General features: G+C 50.3%; 1 protein-coding gene and 1 long non-coding RNA gene across 3 annotated transcripts in view; one reads left to right on the forward strand and one right to left on the reverse strand.

Moving 5' to 3' along the window:
* Window positions 1-5,968, reverse strand: part of LOC118208281 (acid-sensing ion channel 1-like) — a 98,860-nt gene extending 92,892 nt beyond the window's left edge. For both annotated transcript variants that reach the window (XM_035382799.1, XM_035382798.1), the window contains exons 1-2: window positions 5,830-5,968; window positions 4,837-5,232 (exon numbers count right to left, since the gene is read on the reverse strand). In XM_035382799.1, coding sequence (XP_035238690.1) covers window positions 4,837-5,204 — 368 coding nt within the window. In that variant the 5' untranslated portion in view covers window positions 5,205-5,232; window positions 5,830-5,968. The remainder of the gene's footprint in view (window positions 1-4,836; window positions 5,233-5,829) is intronic.
* A 74-nt stretch (window positions 5,969-6,042) lies between these two features.
* On the forward strand, window positions 6,043-12,652 carry LOC118208285. The gene is made up of 3 exons (XR_004761543.1): window positions 6,043-6,168; window positions 10,751-10,951; window positions 12,295-12,652. It is a non-coding gene; the product is annotated as an uncharacterized LOC118208285 (long non-coding RNA).
* Window positions 12,653-15,977: the final 3,325 nt, after the last annotated feature.

Genomic DNA, 15,977 nt, shown 5'->3' on the forward strand with positions numbered 1-15,977 from the left:
AACACGCTAACCAGCACACACACACACACACACACACACACACACAGAGGAACACGCTAACCAGCACACACACACACACAGAGGAACACGCTAACCAGCACACACACACGCAGAGGAACACACTAACCGGCACACACATGCAGAGGAACACGCTAACCAGCGCACACACGCAGAGGAACACGTTAACCAGCGCACACACACACACACACACACACACACACACACACAGAGGAACACGCTAACCAGCACACACACACGCAGAGGAACAGGCTACCCAGCGCACACACGCAGAGGAACACGCTAACCAGCGCACACACACACACACACACACACACACACACACACATACAGAGGAACAGGCTAACCAGCGCACACACACACGCAGAGGAACATGCTAACCAGCACACACACACGCAGAGGAACATGCTAACCAGCACGCACACGCAGAGGAACATGCTAACCAGCACACACATGCAGAGGAACATGCTAACCAGCACACACACGCACACACACACACACACAGAGGAACACGCTAACCAGCACACACACGCACACACACACACACACACACAGAGGAACACGCTAACCAGCACACACACGCACACACACACACACACACACACACGCAGAGGAACAGGCTAACCAGCGCACACGCAGAGGAACATGCTAACCAGCACACACACACACACACACACACACACACACACACAGAGGAACACGCTAACCAGCACACACACACACACACACACACAGAGGAACACGCTAACCAGCACACACACACACACACACACACATACACAGAGGAACACACTAATCAGCACACACACACACACACACACACACACACAGGAACACGCTAACCAGCGCACACACGCGCAGAGGAACACGCTAACCAGCACACACACACACACACACACACACACACACACACACACACAGAGGAACACGCTAACCAGCACACACACACACACACACACACACACACACAGAGGAACACGCTAACCAGCACACACACACACACAGAGGAATACGCTAACCAGCACACACACACACAGAGGAACACGCTAACCAGCACACACAAACACACACAGAGGAACACGCTAACCAGCACACACAAACACACACAGAGGAACACGCTAACCAGCACACACACACACAGAGGAACACGCTAACCAGCACACACAAACACACACAGAGGAACACGCTAACCAGCACACACACACACAGAGGAACACGCTAACCAGCACACACACATGCAGAGGAACACGCTACTCAGTGGGAAGTCGCTAACCAGCTTTACATTGCTAGGTACAGGAGACGGTAAAAGCCACAGACTCACACAGATCAGCCCTGCTCCAGGGGTCCATAATACCTGCCACATTGTGTGCATTACACATAAATCTTGTGTTGCCAAAAAATTGAATTCTCAGGAAGAGCACATATAAATAAATAGCCAAAACACAACGTAGCCATTACAATTACACACGTCACATGACTCAATGCTTGTACATACAGGGAAGAGAGAGTGCACAGATTTAATTTCACCTGACGAAGATCCACATCAGATCGGAAACGTTATCACTAAATGGTGGAGGCAGCGGCACTGTGTGCCACTTTTTTCTTTATTTGTTCATTTATCACAAAGCTCTTAACGCTCAAACTCCCACTCCTTAATAACTGCAGCGTCCTGAGGCAGATGGGCCTCGTCTACACATTTAACTAGCGCTTTTCCAGCTAGCAGCACCTGCGATTGCATCACAGAATGCATTGCTAGCACAGGCTAGCCGAAGTGCCACAAATAAGCGTACAGATCACCACGTGTGTGTGTGTAACTCCAGCGGAAGTCTGACACCCTTTGAGTCTCTCCTGCCTGGCAGCTGAAGCTAAGCAGGGCTGGACTTGATTAGAATTCCAACCGGGAATCACAAACTATTGTGATGTCATCTGCTGCTTTTATGACATAGTTAAGGGAGGAAACTGCACGGTCTGCAGAAAGGCGATCAATACCTCCCAGCCGTGTCCTCAGCTTTGCTCGGCCGAGCCGTGGTCTGCTGATGTCACAGAGGGACACCTTTAACACACGCCTCTTCCGCAGAGTCTTTTTTTTACCCTGTTTTTTTTTTTTTTTACTCTGAGGAAGACGCTGTAGACTTCGAAGCGTCAGTACCACCCCGTTCATGAAAACGGTGTCTTTTGCCCTGAGCAATGTGTGCACTGGTGTTCCTTATTTTGGGCCTGTCCCAGTGAAGTGTCCGGGTCAGGAGTTTTTTACTCTAGTTTGACCGTCGTGGCCATTGAGCACCTACCCAGTCCTCTGTTATTCAGCTGGTTTAAAGCGCACTGGGCATCTTCATCACTGCATTTATCCACTTAGACACATGGGCACCGCAGAGGCATAGATTTGGATGGAGGCATAGAACGCTTCAGAACCACAGAACCATGGCACCCAAAGCCCTAAAATAACATCCTGCACCCCAGCGCATCCTTACCCCAGCGCATCCTGCATCCCAGCGCATCCTGCATCCCAGCGCATCCTGCTCCCCAGCACATCCTGCTCCCCAGCGCATCCTTACCCCAGCGCATCCTGCATCCCAGCGCATCCTGCTCCCCAGCGCATCCTGTACCCCAGCGCATCCTGCTCCCCAGCGCATCCTTACCCCAGCGCATCCCATACCCCAGCGCATCCTGTACCCCAGCGCATCCTGTACCCCAGCGCATCCTGCTCCCCAGCGCATCCTGTACCCCAGCGCATCCTGTACCCCAGCGCATCCTGCTCCCCAGCGCATCCTGTACCCCAGCGCATCCTGCTCCCCAGCGCATCCTTACCCCAGCGCATCCCATACCCCAGCGCATCCTGTACCCCAGCGCATCCTGTACCCCAGCGCATCCTGTACCCCAGCGCATCCTGCTCCCCAGCGCATCCTGTACCCCAGCGCATCCTTACCCCAGCGCATCCCGTACCCCAGCGCATCCTGCTCCCCAGCGCATCCTGCATCCCAGCGCATCCTGTACCCCAGCGCATCCTGTACCCCAGCGCATCCTGCATCCCAGCGCATCCTGCATCCCAGCGCATCCTGCTCCCCAGCACATCCTGCTCCCCAGCGCATCCTTACCCCAGCGCATCCTGCATCCCAGCGCATCCTGCTCCCCAGCGCATCCTGTACCCCAGCGCATCCTGCTCCCCAGCGCATCCTTACCCCAGCGCATCCCATACCCCAGCGCATCCTGTACCCCAGCACATCCTGTACCCCAGCGCATCCTGCTCCCCAGCGCATCCTGTACCCCAGCGCATCCTGTACCCCAGCGCATCCTGCTCCCCAGCGCATCCTGTACCCCAGCGCATCCTGTACCCCAGGGCATCCTGCTCCCCAGCGCATCCTGTACCCCAGCGCATCCTGTACCCCAGGGCATCCTGTACCCCAGCGCATCCTGTACCCCAGGGCATCCTGTACCCTAGCGCATCCTGTACCCCAGCGCATCCTGCATCCCAGCGCATCCTGCATCCCAGCGCATCCTGCTCCCCAGCACATCCTGCTCCCCAGCGCATCCTTACCCCAGCGCATCCTGTACCCCAGCGCATCCTGTACCCCAGCGCATCCTGTACCCCAGCGCATCCTGCATCCCAGCGCATCCTGCATCCCAGCGCATCCTTACCCCAGCGCATCCTGCTCCCCAGGGCATCCTGTACTCCAGCGCATCCTGTACCCCAGCGCAGCGGAGTACAAGCCTGAGCTACGTGCGCTTATTTATCCTTCTGCTCATCCGCTTTGCACTAGTGATGGTGTGTGAGTATTAGTGAGCTTTGCACTAGTGATGGCGTGTGAGTATTTGTGAGCTTTGCACTAGTGATGGCGTGTGAGTATTTGTGAGCTTTGCACTAGTGATGGCGTGTGAGTATTAGTGAGCTTTGCACTAGTGATGGTGTGTGAGTATTTGTGAGCTTTGCACTAGTGATGGTGTGTGAGCATTTGTGAGCTTTGCACTAGTGATGGCGTGTGAGTGTGAGCTTTGCACTAGTGATGGCGTGTGAGTGTGAGCTTTGCACTAGTGATGGCGTGTGAGTATTTGTGAGCTTTGCACTAGTGATGGTGTGTGAGTATTTGTGAGCACACACATTTTTTAGCTTGATTACTATTTTACCGTTTCCTCTGTTAGTCCTTCCCTGTGTCGGCTGTGATTGGGTAATTCTGCATTCATTTCCTGACCCGTGCCTTTTATGTTCTCAATGAATAGAGAAATTAATAGAATGTGTCTGATTCACAAAAAACCACAAGCAAGATGCCCTACACATATAAAGCTAAAATTTTAAAACCAATTTCACACCTTTGAATTATAAGCAGTTTAAATGAATGCGGAAATGAAAGCTTCCCTGCGGTTTCTTTTGGATTCAAACAGCAAACGCACATTTACAGCGAGTCTAAAAGCACAGACTGTGTGGGCTGCAGTGTGCGCCGTAGCGGTAGGTCAGTTCCCACGGCATGCAGCAGTCAGAATGCCCTGAAGCAGACTCAGAACAAGTTTTTGAAACGGTTTTGTTATTTCACTTGAGGAGCAGATAAAATAAACATGACATCCTGCAAACTGAAAAGACTTGGCAGCTGTCTTCTGGACAACCTTGAATATTGTTTCCCTCTGTCCCTCAAACATAATGTTACTACTCAGAGGTACTTTAAGGACAATACTTTAAGGACCCCCGTAATAATAGTAGTAGTAATGGAAGTAGCAGTAGTTGTCGTGGCAGAAGAAGAAGGCGAATGTGATTGAATCGCTTCCTTTTTCTGGGATTGACAAACAGGCACGGCTGTAGTCCGTGTCTTAATTTAAGGTTTTGCTCACCTGCGGTTGAGCAGCGCGAGGAGCTCCCCGGCGTGGTACAGGTCGTTGCGCGTCACCTGGCTGAAGCGGAAGGAGTTGAGGTTGCAGAAAGTGACGACCGGGAACATCATCATAGGCGCCATCACCTCGTCCAGTTTGGTGACGTGCGGGTACTCGAAATAGAACTGGACGCGGTCAATACACACGCAGACCAGGAAGGCCAGCGAGCCCAGGAAAAAGGCGACCCAGAGACAGCGCTTGACGAACGCCCGCTCGTAGGAGAAGATGTGGGATATGCCGTGCAGCGTGGAAACACCGGCGAAGACTTCTATCGGAGGCGGTTGGTGGCAGTCCATCTGGTCCGCTTCCTCTTTCAGATCCATTGTCATCAGCAGCAAGTTTATTGAGCAGTTTACGCTGAAGAAAATAAAGGTTGTGGGAGAACGGGTTACTCGTGAATTAGCGCGCGCCCTTTTTTATGTGGCAGCAAGTATGCGCTCTCCGAAAGAGTCGCGCGACGAGCTACCTCAGATTAATTTGCGTAAGAGAAAGCCACAGGTCTCTTTTGTTCATACACTGCCGTGACTCATCGGCACGGCCGCTTTCTCTTCCACCCATGAGCTAAATTGGGCGGCAAGGCTAGGGCAGTGTTTACCAATGATGATATTATGTGTTGAGCCACAGTAATTCATAATTTGATATAATGCAGCGCAGCTTCGGCGGTTCAGTGATGGGATTCCCATGCGCGACGCTGCCAAGCCAAGGGGCACTGAGAGGCGCTTCCCCCATGATTAAAAAACAACTGCCGACATGCACATGAACAATCTGTGCAATTATGTTAAAATATCTCACACATATACAATACAAATATAAGAAAACAGTACATAACAGTAAAAATAATAATCATAATAATATCAACAACAACAACAACAATACAATTGTAATAACAGTCCACCTATAGTACACACTAAATAATCGAAGCCACAAGTATGCCAATAACAATAACTTGCTGACCTTGGTGTCGCTAATCAAGCCAAGCTCGCCGTCCTGTGAAAAATCAAACCGCAACGTGGAGAACAGTGAGCCGCCAGGAGAGGAAATAGCCACGGAGCACCGGTGGCGTTTATTTCCACCTCCGATGAGTCAGGAGATTCAGTCCCCAGAAAGCCGCAACATTCCGCTCGCGCAGTCCGGTGACCGAAGAGCGACAGGGATGGTCCGGTAATGTCGTTTTATCACAACCACTTCACCACGGTCTCGTTCAGCGAGGCGCAAAATAGGCTACACGAAGCGAGATGAGATGACAAGCGGCAGAACAATGACTGCGAGCCTTCGGATGTGGCGGGAGGAAAGGTAGGCTATCTGGCTGCGGTTTGTTAATTCTGCCACGAACCGAGAGGAGCGCGTGATTGGTGGGTGTGCATGTTTACGAAACCGGTGTGTGTGTGGAGGAGAAGGGAGGTGCGCCGAAACCCCCTAATCAAAAGACCCTACCCACAGGTCGGTTTTGCTATGATGGTGAGGTCATACGCGTCGCTCGCCTTTCCGGCGTTCGTTAAGCGGTCGCGGTTTCCAGATTGAACTTGACAGTCAAACGCGGGGAGGGAGGTGTTAAAGCGAAGGGAGCAGAGGGAAGACTTCCACGCGCTGCGACCCTACTTTATGCGCGCGGAGGGGGAGTAGGAGGGGGAGGGGGTGATAAGGGGGAGGGCGACTGGATGCGAGGGTGGAGACGCAGCACCACTGAAACACGGCGATTCCTCAGGCTGATGTGAGCCTTAAAATAGTTCCGCAGGTTAGATACGCAGCGACGACTCACTTAACCCAGCGTGACCTCCCCCCTCTCCCCACGTGCACACGTAATAAAATAAAAACATCACTGAACGCGAGGTTCGCCGGGATGCGGAGCAGTACCTTATTGGCACCGTAACGTCTTTGGCAGCGTACCGCCGGCCCATTTGAAAAATAGAAAATTTGTTGTACGTGTTCTGATTTAGGAGAGATGGGGGGGGGGGGGGGGGGGGGGCTATCGAATGTGCCTTGAGAAACCTACCGCCTGCGGGCGAAGGTAACCCACCCATGAAATTGCTCAGTACGTCGTCCTTAACCCTCATTTGTCATCGCATCGACGGCAGCGTCCTGCCGCTGTCAGGACAATCGATAGCAATTAAAGATTGACTGTAAATGCCGGTGGTTCTGTCACGTTTTTTTTTTTGGCCCCCCCCACCTGTAGAGATAAGTTTTTTGTTTTCCTCAATTCTCTGACTTCTCGCGACGAAACGACTGCGATTGGTGTGAATTTAATAAGGAGAGCCTCGCCGCTGTACACACGCAGGGCAGTCTGCTCGCCGAGGCTACAGGATTTATGAAGAACATGACCCGCGAGCGGGAGTTCCCATACCGAGGCTCAGTGCTCCATCAACGCCTTGAGCACACATTAATATTTATAATACCTCTGGGGGATACGGTGCTGCCGGACTGCTGAAATTAGAACGTGTGTATACCGTCCAGCCCCCATCAGGACTGATATAAGGCAGGGTATTAATACTCTGCTATTAATAGGACATTAATACATAATTACAACTGTCATAACAAAATATTTATTACTGTGCATTAAAAATGCACCACGCATAGCTAAGTGCAGCGGGGCAGCGGGACTTGGACGGCGTTTGATGAAAGCGAGTTTAACATGACACCGCAGCGAGGGGATATGAGCGCTGTGTGACGTCACGCACGCGCACTGGAGACGGCAGGAAGACAGACGTGCCGTCATCCCGCGTATATATATATTATAAGAATGAAGGAAGACGACGCAGGTCTTATCCCCGTGAGATAAGCCCGTGACAATACGGGTGTGGGCAAAATGTCCTCCGCTGCCTCTCTCTCCCTAAAACACACACACACACACTCTCTCTCTCTCTCTCTCTAGATAACAGATCTATTCCATGTTAATCACTGGGCCATGGGTGCCACCTGCAGCTGTGGCAGGATTGTTTGGGATGGTGGCGTATGGCAGAGTGTTAATACAGAGCAGAGGATTTGGGCCTGTGTGTCCTTTTGGAGGAAGTTAGAGCTTTGGGTGGGGGGGGGGGGGGGGGGGTGGCCAGGCTGATCAAGAAAGACAGAGCACTAAACTGCACAGGAAAGGAAATCAGGAGACGACTGAATGAGATGATTGTGTGTGACAGAAGGCATCTTTGGGCCGGAGGGGAACAGCTGAAGCTGTATCGGGGGGGGGGGGTGTTCCCCCTGATTCTGAGGTACTCCCTGTCCCAACACGACATGATTCTCCCCGTTACACAAACAGAGGCTCCTCTGAGCTCCCGTTCCTGCAGTTCGGCTGGGTCAGTAACCAGCAGGAGGAGCCGGTGTATACGGCCTGTCCTGAGAGGTTTGCCGCTGAACCTATCAGATGAGTTATTAATAATGAAGTGGCCATTTCTCCCTGGTAAAGGCCACCGTTTGGAAGGGTGATGTTGCCCTGAGGACAGGTCTAGTGAGAGACAGAGGACTCCCCCCGCGTGACCACATGATAAGGACACGACCCCGTCTACTACCCTGTCCATCATGGATCACCAGCCCGGGCAAACATCCTCAAACGCCCCAGCCGGTGGACGCCGGTACACTCCGGCCTGAGTGATGGACGCAGGTACACTCCGGCCTGAGTGATGGACGCAGGTACACTCCGGCCTGAGTGATGGACGCAGGTACACTCCGGCCTGAGTGATGGACGCAGGTACACTCCGGCCTGAGTGATGGACGCAGGTACACTCCGGCCTGAGTGATGGACGCAGGTACACTCCGGCCTGAGTGATGGACGCAGGTACACTCCGGCCTGAGTGATGGACGCCGGTACACTCTGGCCTGACTGATGGACGCCGGTACACTCTGGCCTGACTGATGGACGCCGGTACACTCTGGCCTGACCGGTGACTGCGTTTTGCACACCGCCCATCAAGTTATTCTGCACACGTCACACAAACAAGGAGCAGAGAGAGAAGCAAAGAGAGAGAGGAGAGAGAGAGGAGCAGAGAGAGAAGCAGAGAGAGAGAGGAGCAGAAAGAAAGAGGAGAAGAGAGAGAAGCAGAGAGAGAGGAGAAGAGAGAGAAGCAGAGAGAGAGAGGAGAGAGAGGAGCAGAGAGAGGAGCGGAGAGAGAGAGGAGCAGAGAGAAAGAGGAGAAGAGAGAGAAGCAGAGAGAGAGAGGAGAGAGAGGAGCGGAGAGAGAGAGGAGCAGAGAGAGAGGAGCAGAGAGAGAAGCAGAGAGAGAGAGGAGAGAGAGAGGAGCAGAGAGAGGAGCGGAGAGAGAGAGGAGCAGAGAGAAAGAGGAGAAGAGAGAGGAGCGGAGAGAGAGAGGAGCAGAGAGAGAAGCAGAGAGAGAGAGGAGAGAGAGAGGAGCAGAGAGAAAGAGGAGAAGAGAGAGAAGCAGAGAGAGAGGAGAAGAGAGAGAAGCAGAGAGAGAGAGGAGAGAGAGGAGCAGAGAGAGGAGCGGAGAGAGAGAGGAGCAGAGAGAAAGAGGAGAAGAGAGAGGAGCGGAGAGAGAGAGGAGCAGAGAGAGAAGCAGAGAGAGAGAGGAGAGAGAGAGGAGCAGAGAGAGAAGCAGAGAGAGAGAGGAGCAGAGAGAAAGAGGAGAAGAGAGAGAAGCAGAGAGAGAGAGGAGAGAGAGGAGCAGAGAGAGAGAGGAGCAGAGAGAGGGGAGAGAGGAGCAGAGAGAGGAGAGAGAGGAGCAGAGAGAGAGAGGAGAGAGAGGAGCAGAGAGAGAGAGGAGCAGAGAGAGGAGCGGAGAGAGAGAGGAGCAGAGAGAGGGGAGAGAGAAGCAGAGAGAGGAGCGGGGAGAGAGAGAGGAGCAGAGAGAGGAGCGGAGAGAGAGAGGAGCAGAGAGAGGAGCGGAGAGAGAGAGGAGCAGAGAGAGAAGCAGAGAGAGGAGCAGAGAGAAAGAGGAGAGAGAGGAGCAGAGAGGAGCGGAGAGAGAGAGGAGCAGAGAGAGGAGCGGAGAGAGAGAGGAGCAGAGAGAGGAGCGGAGAGAGAGAGGAGCAGAGAGAGAGAGGAGAGAGAGGAGCAGAGAGAGAGAGGAGAGAGAGAGGAGCAGAGAGAGAGAGAAGCAGAGAGAGAGAGGAGAAGAGAGAAGCAGAGAGAGAGAGGAGCAGAGAGAGGGGAGAGAGGAGCAGAGAGAGGGGAGAAAGGAGCAGAGAGAGGAGTGGAGAGAGAGAGGAGCAGAGAGAAAGAGGAGAAGAGAGAGAAGCAGAGAGAGAGAGGAGAGAGAGGAGCAGAGAGAGGAGCGGAGAGAGAGAGGAGAGAGAGAGAGGAGAGAGAGAGAGGAGAGAGAGGAGCAGAGAGAGGGGAGAAAGGAGCAGAGAGAGGAGCGGAGAGAGAGAGGAGCAGAGAGAGAGAGGAGCAGAGAGAGGAGCAGAGAGAGGAGCGGAGAGAGAGAGGAGCAGAGAGAGAGAGGAGCAGAGAGAGGAGCAGAGAGAAAGAGGAGAAGAGAGAGAAGCAGAGAGAGAGAGGAGAGAGAGGAGCGGAGAGAGAGAGGAGCAGAGAGAGAGAGGAGCAGAGAGAGAAGCAGAGAGAGAGAGGAGAGAGAGGAGCGGAGAGAGAGAGGAGCAGAGAGAGGAGCGGAGAGAGAGAGGAGCAGAGAGAGAGAGGAGCAGAGAGAGAGGAGAGAGGAGCAGAGAGAGGAGCAGAGAGAGAGAGGAGCGGAGAGAGAGAGGAGCAGAGAGAGGAGCAGAGCGAGAGAGGAGCAGAGCACCAGGACAGCTGTGGAGCATGGAGAGCGCAGCCTTTCCCAGATGCTTCATTAGCGGCATCAGGAAGGCGGGGAAAAAGGGAATATTTTGGGGGCACGGGGGGGTGGGGGCTAGGGAACAGATCACACACATCTCCCGTTTACGTTTTCACAGCATTCGCAATTATTCATATCTCATATATTCATATCTCCAGTGCAGGCGAGCGAAGGAGGCAGCGGGAAGAGAAATGACCTCTGACCCCCTGAAAGCACATCGCCGGCTCTTACGCGCCCGAGGGGCACTGACTTCTGGGTAAATTACCGGAGAGCGTGCGGCCAGCTAATGTCCCTCTCTCCCAGCTTTCACAGAACGAGCCGTACCCACCGCTGAGGACACCCACGCCATGTCCAGCCAGGTTTGTCCCCCCCCCCCGCCCCCCCCGCCCAGGTCCATTTCCAAACCCTACATTTAATCTCATTCTTTAGTGAGAGCACCAGTCACAATTCAGTTAGGAGGCAACTGAATGGTCTTCAATATTTTCTCTAATTTAAGCTTAATCTAGAGGTGCATGTACAGAATTTACACCATACAATGTTTCCTCAATTAAATGAACAAATTAAAGGGGAAAAAATAACATGCCCAGCCTGATCCCCCTCCCCTCCCCTACACACACCACCCTCACCGAATCTCTGGAGTACAGTATTTCTGAGGTCCTGGCTACACCCCCGTGAACAGACTGTGTGGTTTTACACATTAAGGACTTAAACAACGGGATGTGTAGCCATTTTCTCTCGCCACAGTAATTCACCAGTGAAATAAACAAGCATGGGTAACCATGTTATCATGACAAATAATAACAGTAATAAGATTTTTTTTTTAATCCATCACTTTATCACAACCACAAATTCCCCAGCTGAGCCCCCTGCCGTTTCTGCAGGCTTGTCTGAGGCTAATCTTACAGGCCTGTGCGTTTTTACTGAGTAACATGACTGTGTTCAAAACATGTAAAAAAAAATTTTTTTAAATGTATAATTCGTTTTACCACACCTCCATGTCTAGACTAGGAGAACACATTGTGCTACTTTCAACACAGTCTTTCAGAAAGCGTCCCTCGGGAGCTCATAAATTATATTTATGTAACACAAAAGTAGTAACTATGAAACTAAATGAGTAGTAACACAAAAAGAGCGTTGGATATTGACATCCTTTTCGAGAGTGGCTATAAACGAAAAACAGTCTGGGACTGTGGAAACTTCAAGGGGGAAAAAACACTCAAACCCTGACCTTAAAATGCTCTTTCTGGCACAGTTACAATTTACACTTGACCATTTTGTGATTTAGCAGGTGCTTTTAGCCAAAACAAAGTTGCATTTCTCATGGTAGGCAAACACCATGTAACGGAGCGAACCCTCCCGTTCCTGCCGGGACACAATTTTTTTTTTTTTTTTTTTTTTTTAAACGATCGGGTTTTAACTGTGTATCTGCTTATGGTAGCGAGTGTTTGGCGAGTACGTTGCTCTCATAAATGTAATACGCACAATTCGTTTGCCGGTTTGCCAACTCAACCACATTCGCTATTGTACATCTGTTCACCACCATAATGTACTGCAAATACGTTAAACATACACATCTTGTTTCAAACATTACATTTATTAATTTTAGTATACCATGTTCGATCAGTGCAATGTTAGGAGTTGCTACTAACCGTTGTTTGTTCCATTTTTTCCATGTTCAAACTGGAATGACGTAATCCGAAAGTCACGATTCTGGGCAATTTTATTGGAAGCGCTGGACAAGAAGAATTGCCTATTTTAGACGGGGGGAGACCGTAAAGTGTATTCGGTAATATTTTCTCGTACCCAATTACACATGTTATTATTATATATAAAGTAGCAACTGATAATACATCTATAAAGATTTCTATATGTAAAAATATACTGTCATTTCTTCTATGAGATAATTGAATATTGTATGGAAATGGTATAAACCGATAACGTGTAGTATATAAGCAGGTAATTTGCTGTCAGTAGTGTGGGCATAATGTGTATAAATGAAGTGCTGATTTTTTTTGTGTGCGTTTTGTATATGTATATAAATATTTGTATAATTGGGGGCACTTCTGTAAATAAAACACCGCACTTGGGTTGCACAAGTTTGAGTCTCATCACCATGTTCACAGTAAAATCTGCTGACCAACCATCCTTGTAACACACAAAAATCTATAAGTGCCATGTACAGTCATATTAGTGCCACAGTAAAAGTACTGCCACAAGACCAGTGCGATGAAGGGGAAAAAAGGGTTTGTTTAATTTTTTTTAAACAGAAGCACTGATGTGTGCTCTGAATAGATGAGTTCTGAGAGGTTTGTGGAGAACAGCCAGTGAATCTGCCTTCCTGACTGACTGGGGAAGGTCACTCCACTGTCAGGGGGAAGGACAGCTGGGGCCCTTCCAAAAGCTAAATGAGTCTGACCCCGCCCCCCCTCAGATTGGCAGCGGTTTGACAGACAGCTGCTGGCCCTGACGCCACCTGCCAACGCAAGTGGATCGCACCCGCGCCACACCTGTGCCACACCTGCGCCACACCTGCACCACACCTGCACCAAACCTGCGCCACACCTGCACCAAACCTGCTCCACACCTGCGCCAAACCTGTGCCACACCTGCACCAAACCTGCGACACACCTGCACCAAACCTGCGACACACCTGCGCCACACCTGCGCCACACCTGCACCAAACCTGCTCCACACCTGCACCAAACCTGCTCCACACCTGCACCAAGCCTGCGCCACACCTGCACCAAACCTGCGCCACACCTGCACCAAACCTGCTCCACACCTGCTCCACACCTGCACTAAACCTGCGCAAAACCTGCTCCACACCTGCACTAAACCTGCGCAAAACCTGCTCCACACCTGCACCAAACCTGCGCCACACCTGCACCAAACCTGCGCCACACCTGCACCAAACCTGCTCCACACCTGCTCCACACCTGCACTAAACCTGCGCAAAACCTGCTCCACACCTGCACCAAACCTGCGCCACACCTGCACCAAACCTGCGCCACACCTGCACCAAACCTGCTCCACACCTGCACCACACCTGCTCCACACCTGCACCAAACCTGCGCCACACCTGCGCCACACCTGCACCAAACCTGCTCCACACCTGCACCAAACCTGCACCAAACCTGCTCCACACCTGCACCAAACCTGCGCCACACCTGCTCCACACCTGCGCCAAACCTGCGCTACACCTGCAGACAAGCCGCACGAACCCTACGGATCACCTGTGCCTGAAGGCTCACAGAAAAACCCCTGTTTCAAAGACCAAGAAATGCGTCCTCTTTTCAAATCACATCTTTATCTTGCCATCGCGAGAGTGTTTATTTTTATTTTTATCTTTAAGCAGAGCAAGATGAGACCACTCTCACTCCAGCGTTGTAGTCAGTCGAGAAAGGAGTTTTACGCCACATACAGAAATCCTCACCTCTTATACAAGAAGAATCAAGGTGAGCAAATGCAATCAGTATTTAGCCTCTGAAAGAGGTTTTAACCAATTTAACCAATGAGAGAGCAGGAGAACTTAACCAATGAGAGAGCAGGACAATTTAACCAATCAGAGAACAGGAGAACTACCTGCAGTTCACATCAGGTAAACAGGGTAGCACACAATGCCTTCACCCATTACAATAGCAAAATGAGCAGAAACAAATGTTGGCTTGAAACCTAGAGGTTGCAGGTTTGATTCCCCCCTGAGCACACTAAAATAAAGTAAAATATCCAACTGTACACATGCACTCAAAGCCTACATTTTTTGCAATGTAAAAATGAACTCTTGTAAACAAACTGAGCCAACGAGTGGGGCATAAAGAGACTGAAACAAAAACATAAGCAGCTGGCCAGTTAGAATTTTAAATACCACTAATAAGGTTATTCTGTAAATGTTACGGTGCTTTGAATTTGTCCCTAAACAGATTAAAGCATTCAGAAAGCGCTGAGGGGTGCTGAATAAAATGGAACGGTTTGACCCAAACCTTTTTATTTAAACGCAGGTGGAGGTGAGCTTTCTGTTCTACCCATGCAGGCCTGGGGGGAATCCAGGAAAAGGCTATCTGCCTCTGCGGCTCGGTTCCTCTCGGCCCGAATGTAGTGGGCAATTAGACCCCAAAAACTGCCCACTCCTGCCTCATCTGGAGCTCCTGATTAGGCCACAGGGGGATTCCTGCAGAACCACAGAACCAAAATGGCTCCTGTCTCTGAGCCAAGATGGCGTTCCTGTCCCCTGGCAGTGAAGGGTACTCTTGAATGTTGCTGCAGCTCCACGGGACAGAAATTAAACAGCAGTCCAGTGCCATCTGCCAGTTTCAGCGTCCTTTTACCTTCCCTGAACAAAAGTTATTTGTTGCTAGGTAACGGTGCAAAAGTTAGTAACTAGCTATACAGCTAATACAACACAGTAAACTGCAAAATATTTTTTTATTATTATTATTATTAATATTATTATTTAATCTTGGGTAGATAAAATTCTTAGATATAATTCACCCGAGACAGTGGGGATTCTACACTTTTTACAGAAGGGGAGGGTGATATGATGATTATTTTATGAATTACAAGTATGACACACATAACGGCATCTGTTAGCTAGTTATTGAATTCTCCCTCTCCCAGTTGATGCAGATCAATAGCATCATTTATAATCTAGTTGTGAAAACAGAACCGTTTCACACAAAATGTTCTACAGAGTGATTAGATCTCCCCCAAACACAGCACAAACACATGCATACACACACACACACACCACACACACACACACACACACACTCACCACACACACACACACACACTACACACCACATACACTACACAAGCACATACACAATACACACGCATACACACACAAACACACATACACCATACACACACAGTACAAACACACATACACACCACACACACACACAATACGCACCACATACACTACACAAACACACGCACACACACACACATTACACACCACATACACTACACAAACACACACATTACACACCACATACACTACACACACACATACACAATACACACCACATACACTACACACACACATACACAATACACACCACATATACTACACACATACACAATACACACCACATACACTACACAAACAAACACACTAACACAAAAAATATTTGTTCCCTGACCATTGAACAAAAAAGACCCACCAGATCAACGGCACAGAACACACATTAATACAAATGTAGGAAAAAATGAGCAGCAGCTTCTTTTCAAGAAGAAAAAGGATAAGAATTACTGTTCGTTTTAATTTTTAAAACTGAGAAGTCCCAAGATGGCTGACTGTTAGGTATCATATATAACATAATGTATCAGATTCATGGATCTTTGGAGAGACGAGGTAAATGGTTTCATAATGTCTGCTTATTT

Source organism: Anguilla anguilla, chromosome 11 (genome assembly GCF_013347855.1).
Source record: "Anguilla anguilla isolate fAngAng1 chromosome 11, fAngAng1.pri, whole genome shotgun sequence".
NCBI classification, from domain to species: domain Eukaryota; kingdom Metazoa; phylum Chordata; class Actinopteri; order Anguilliformes; family Anguillidae; genus Anguilla; species Anguilla anguilla.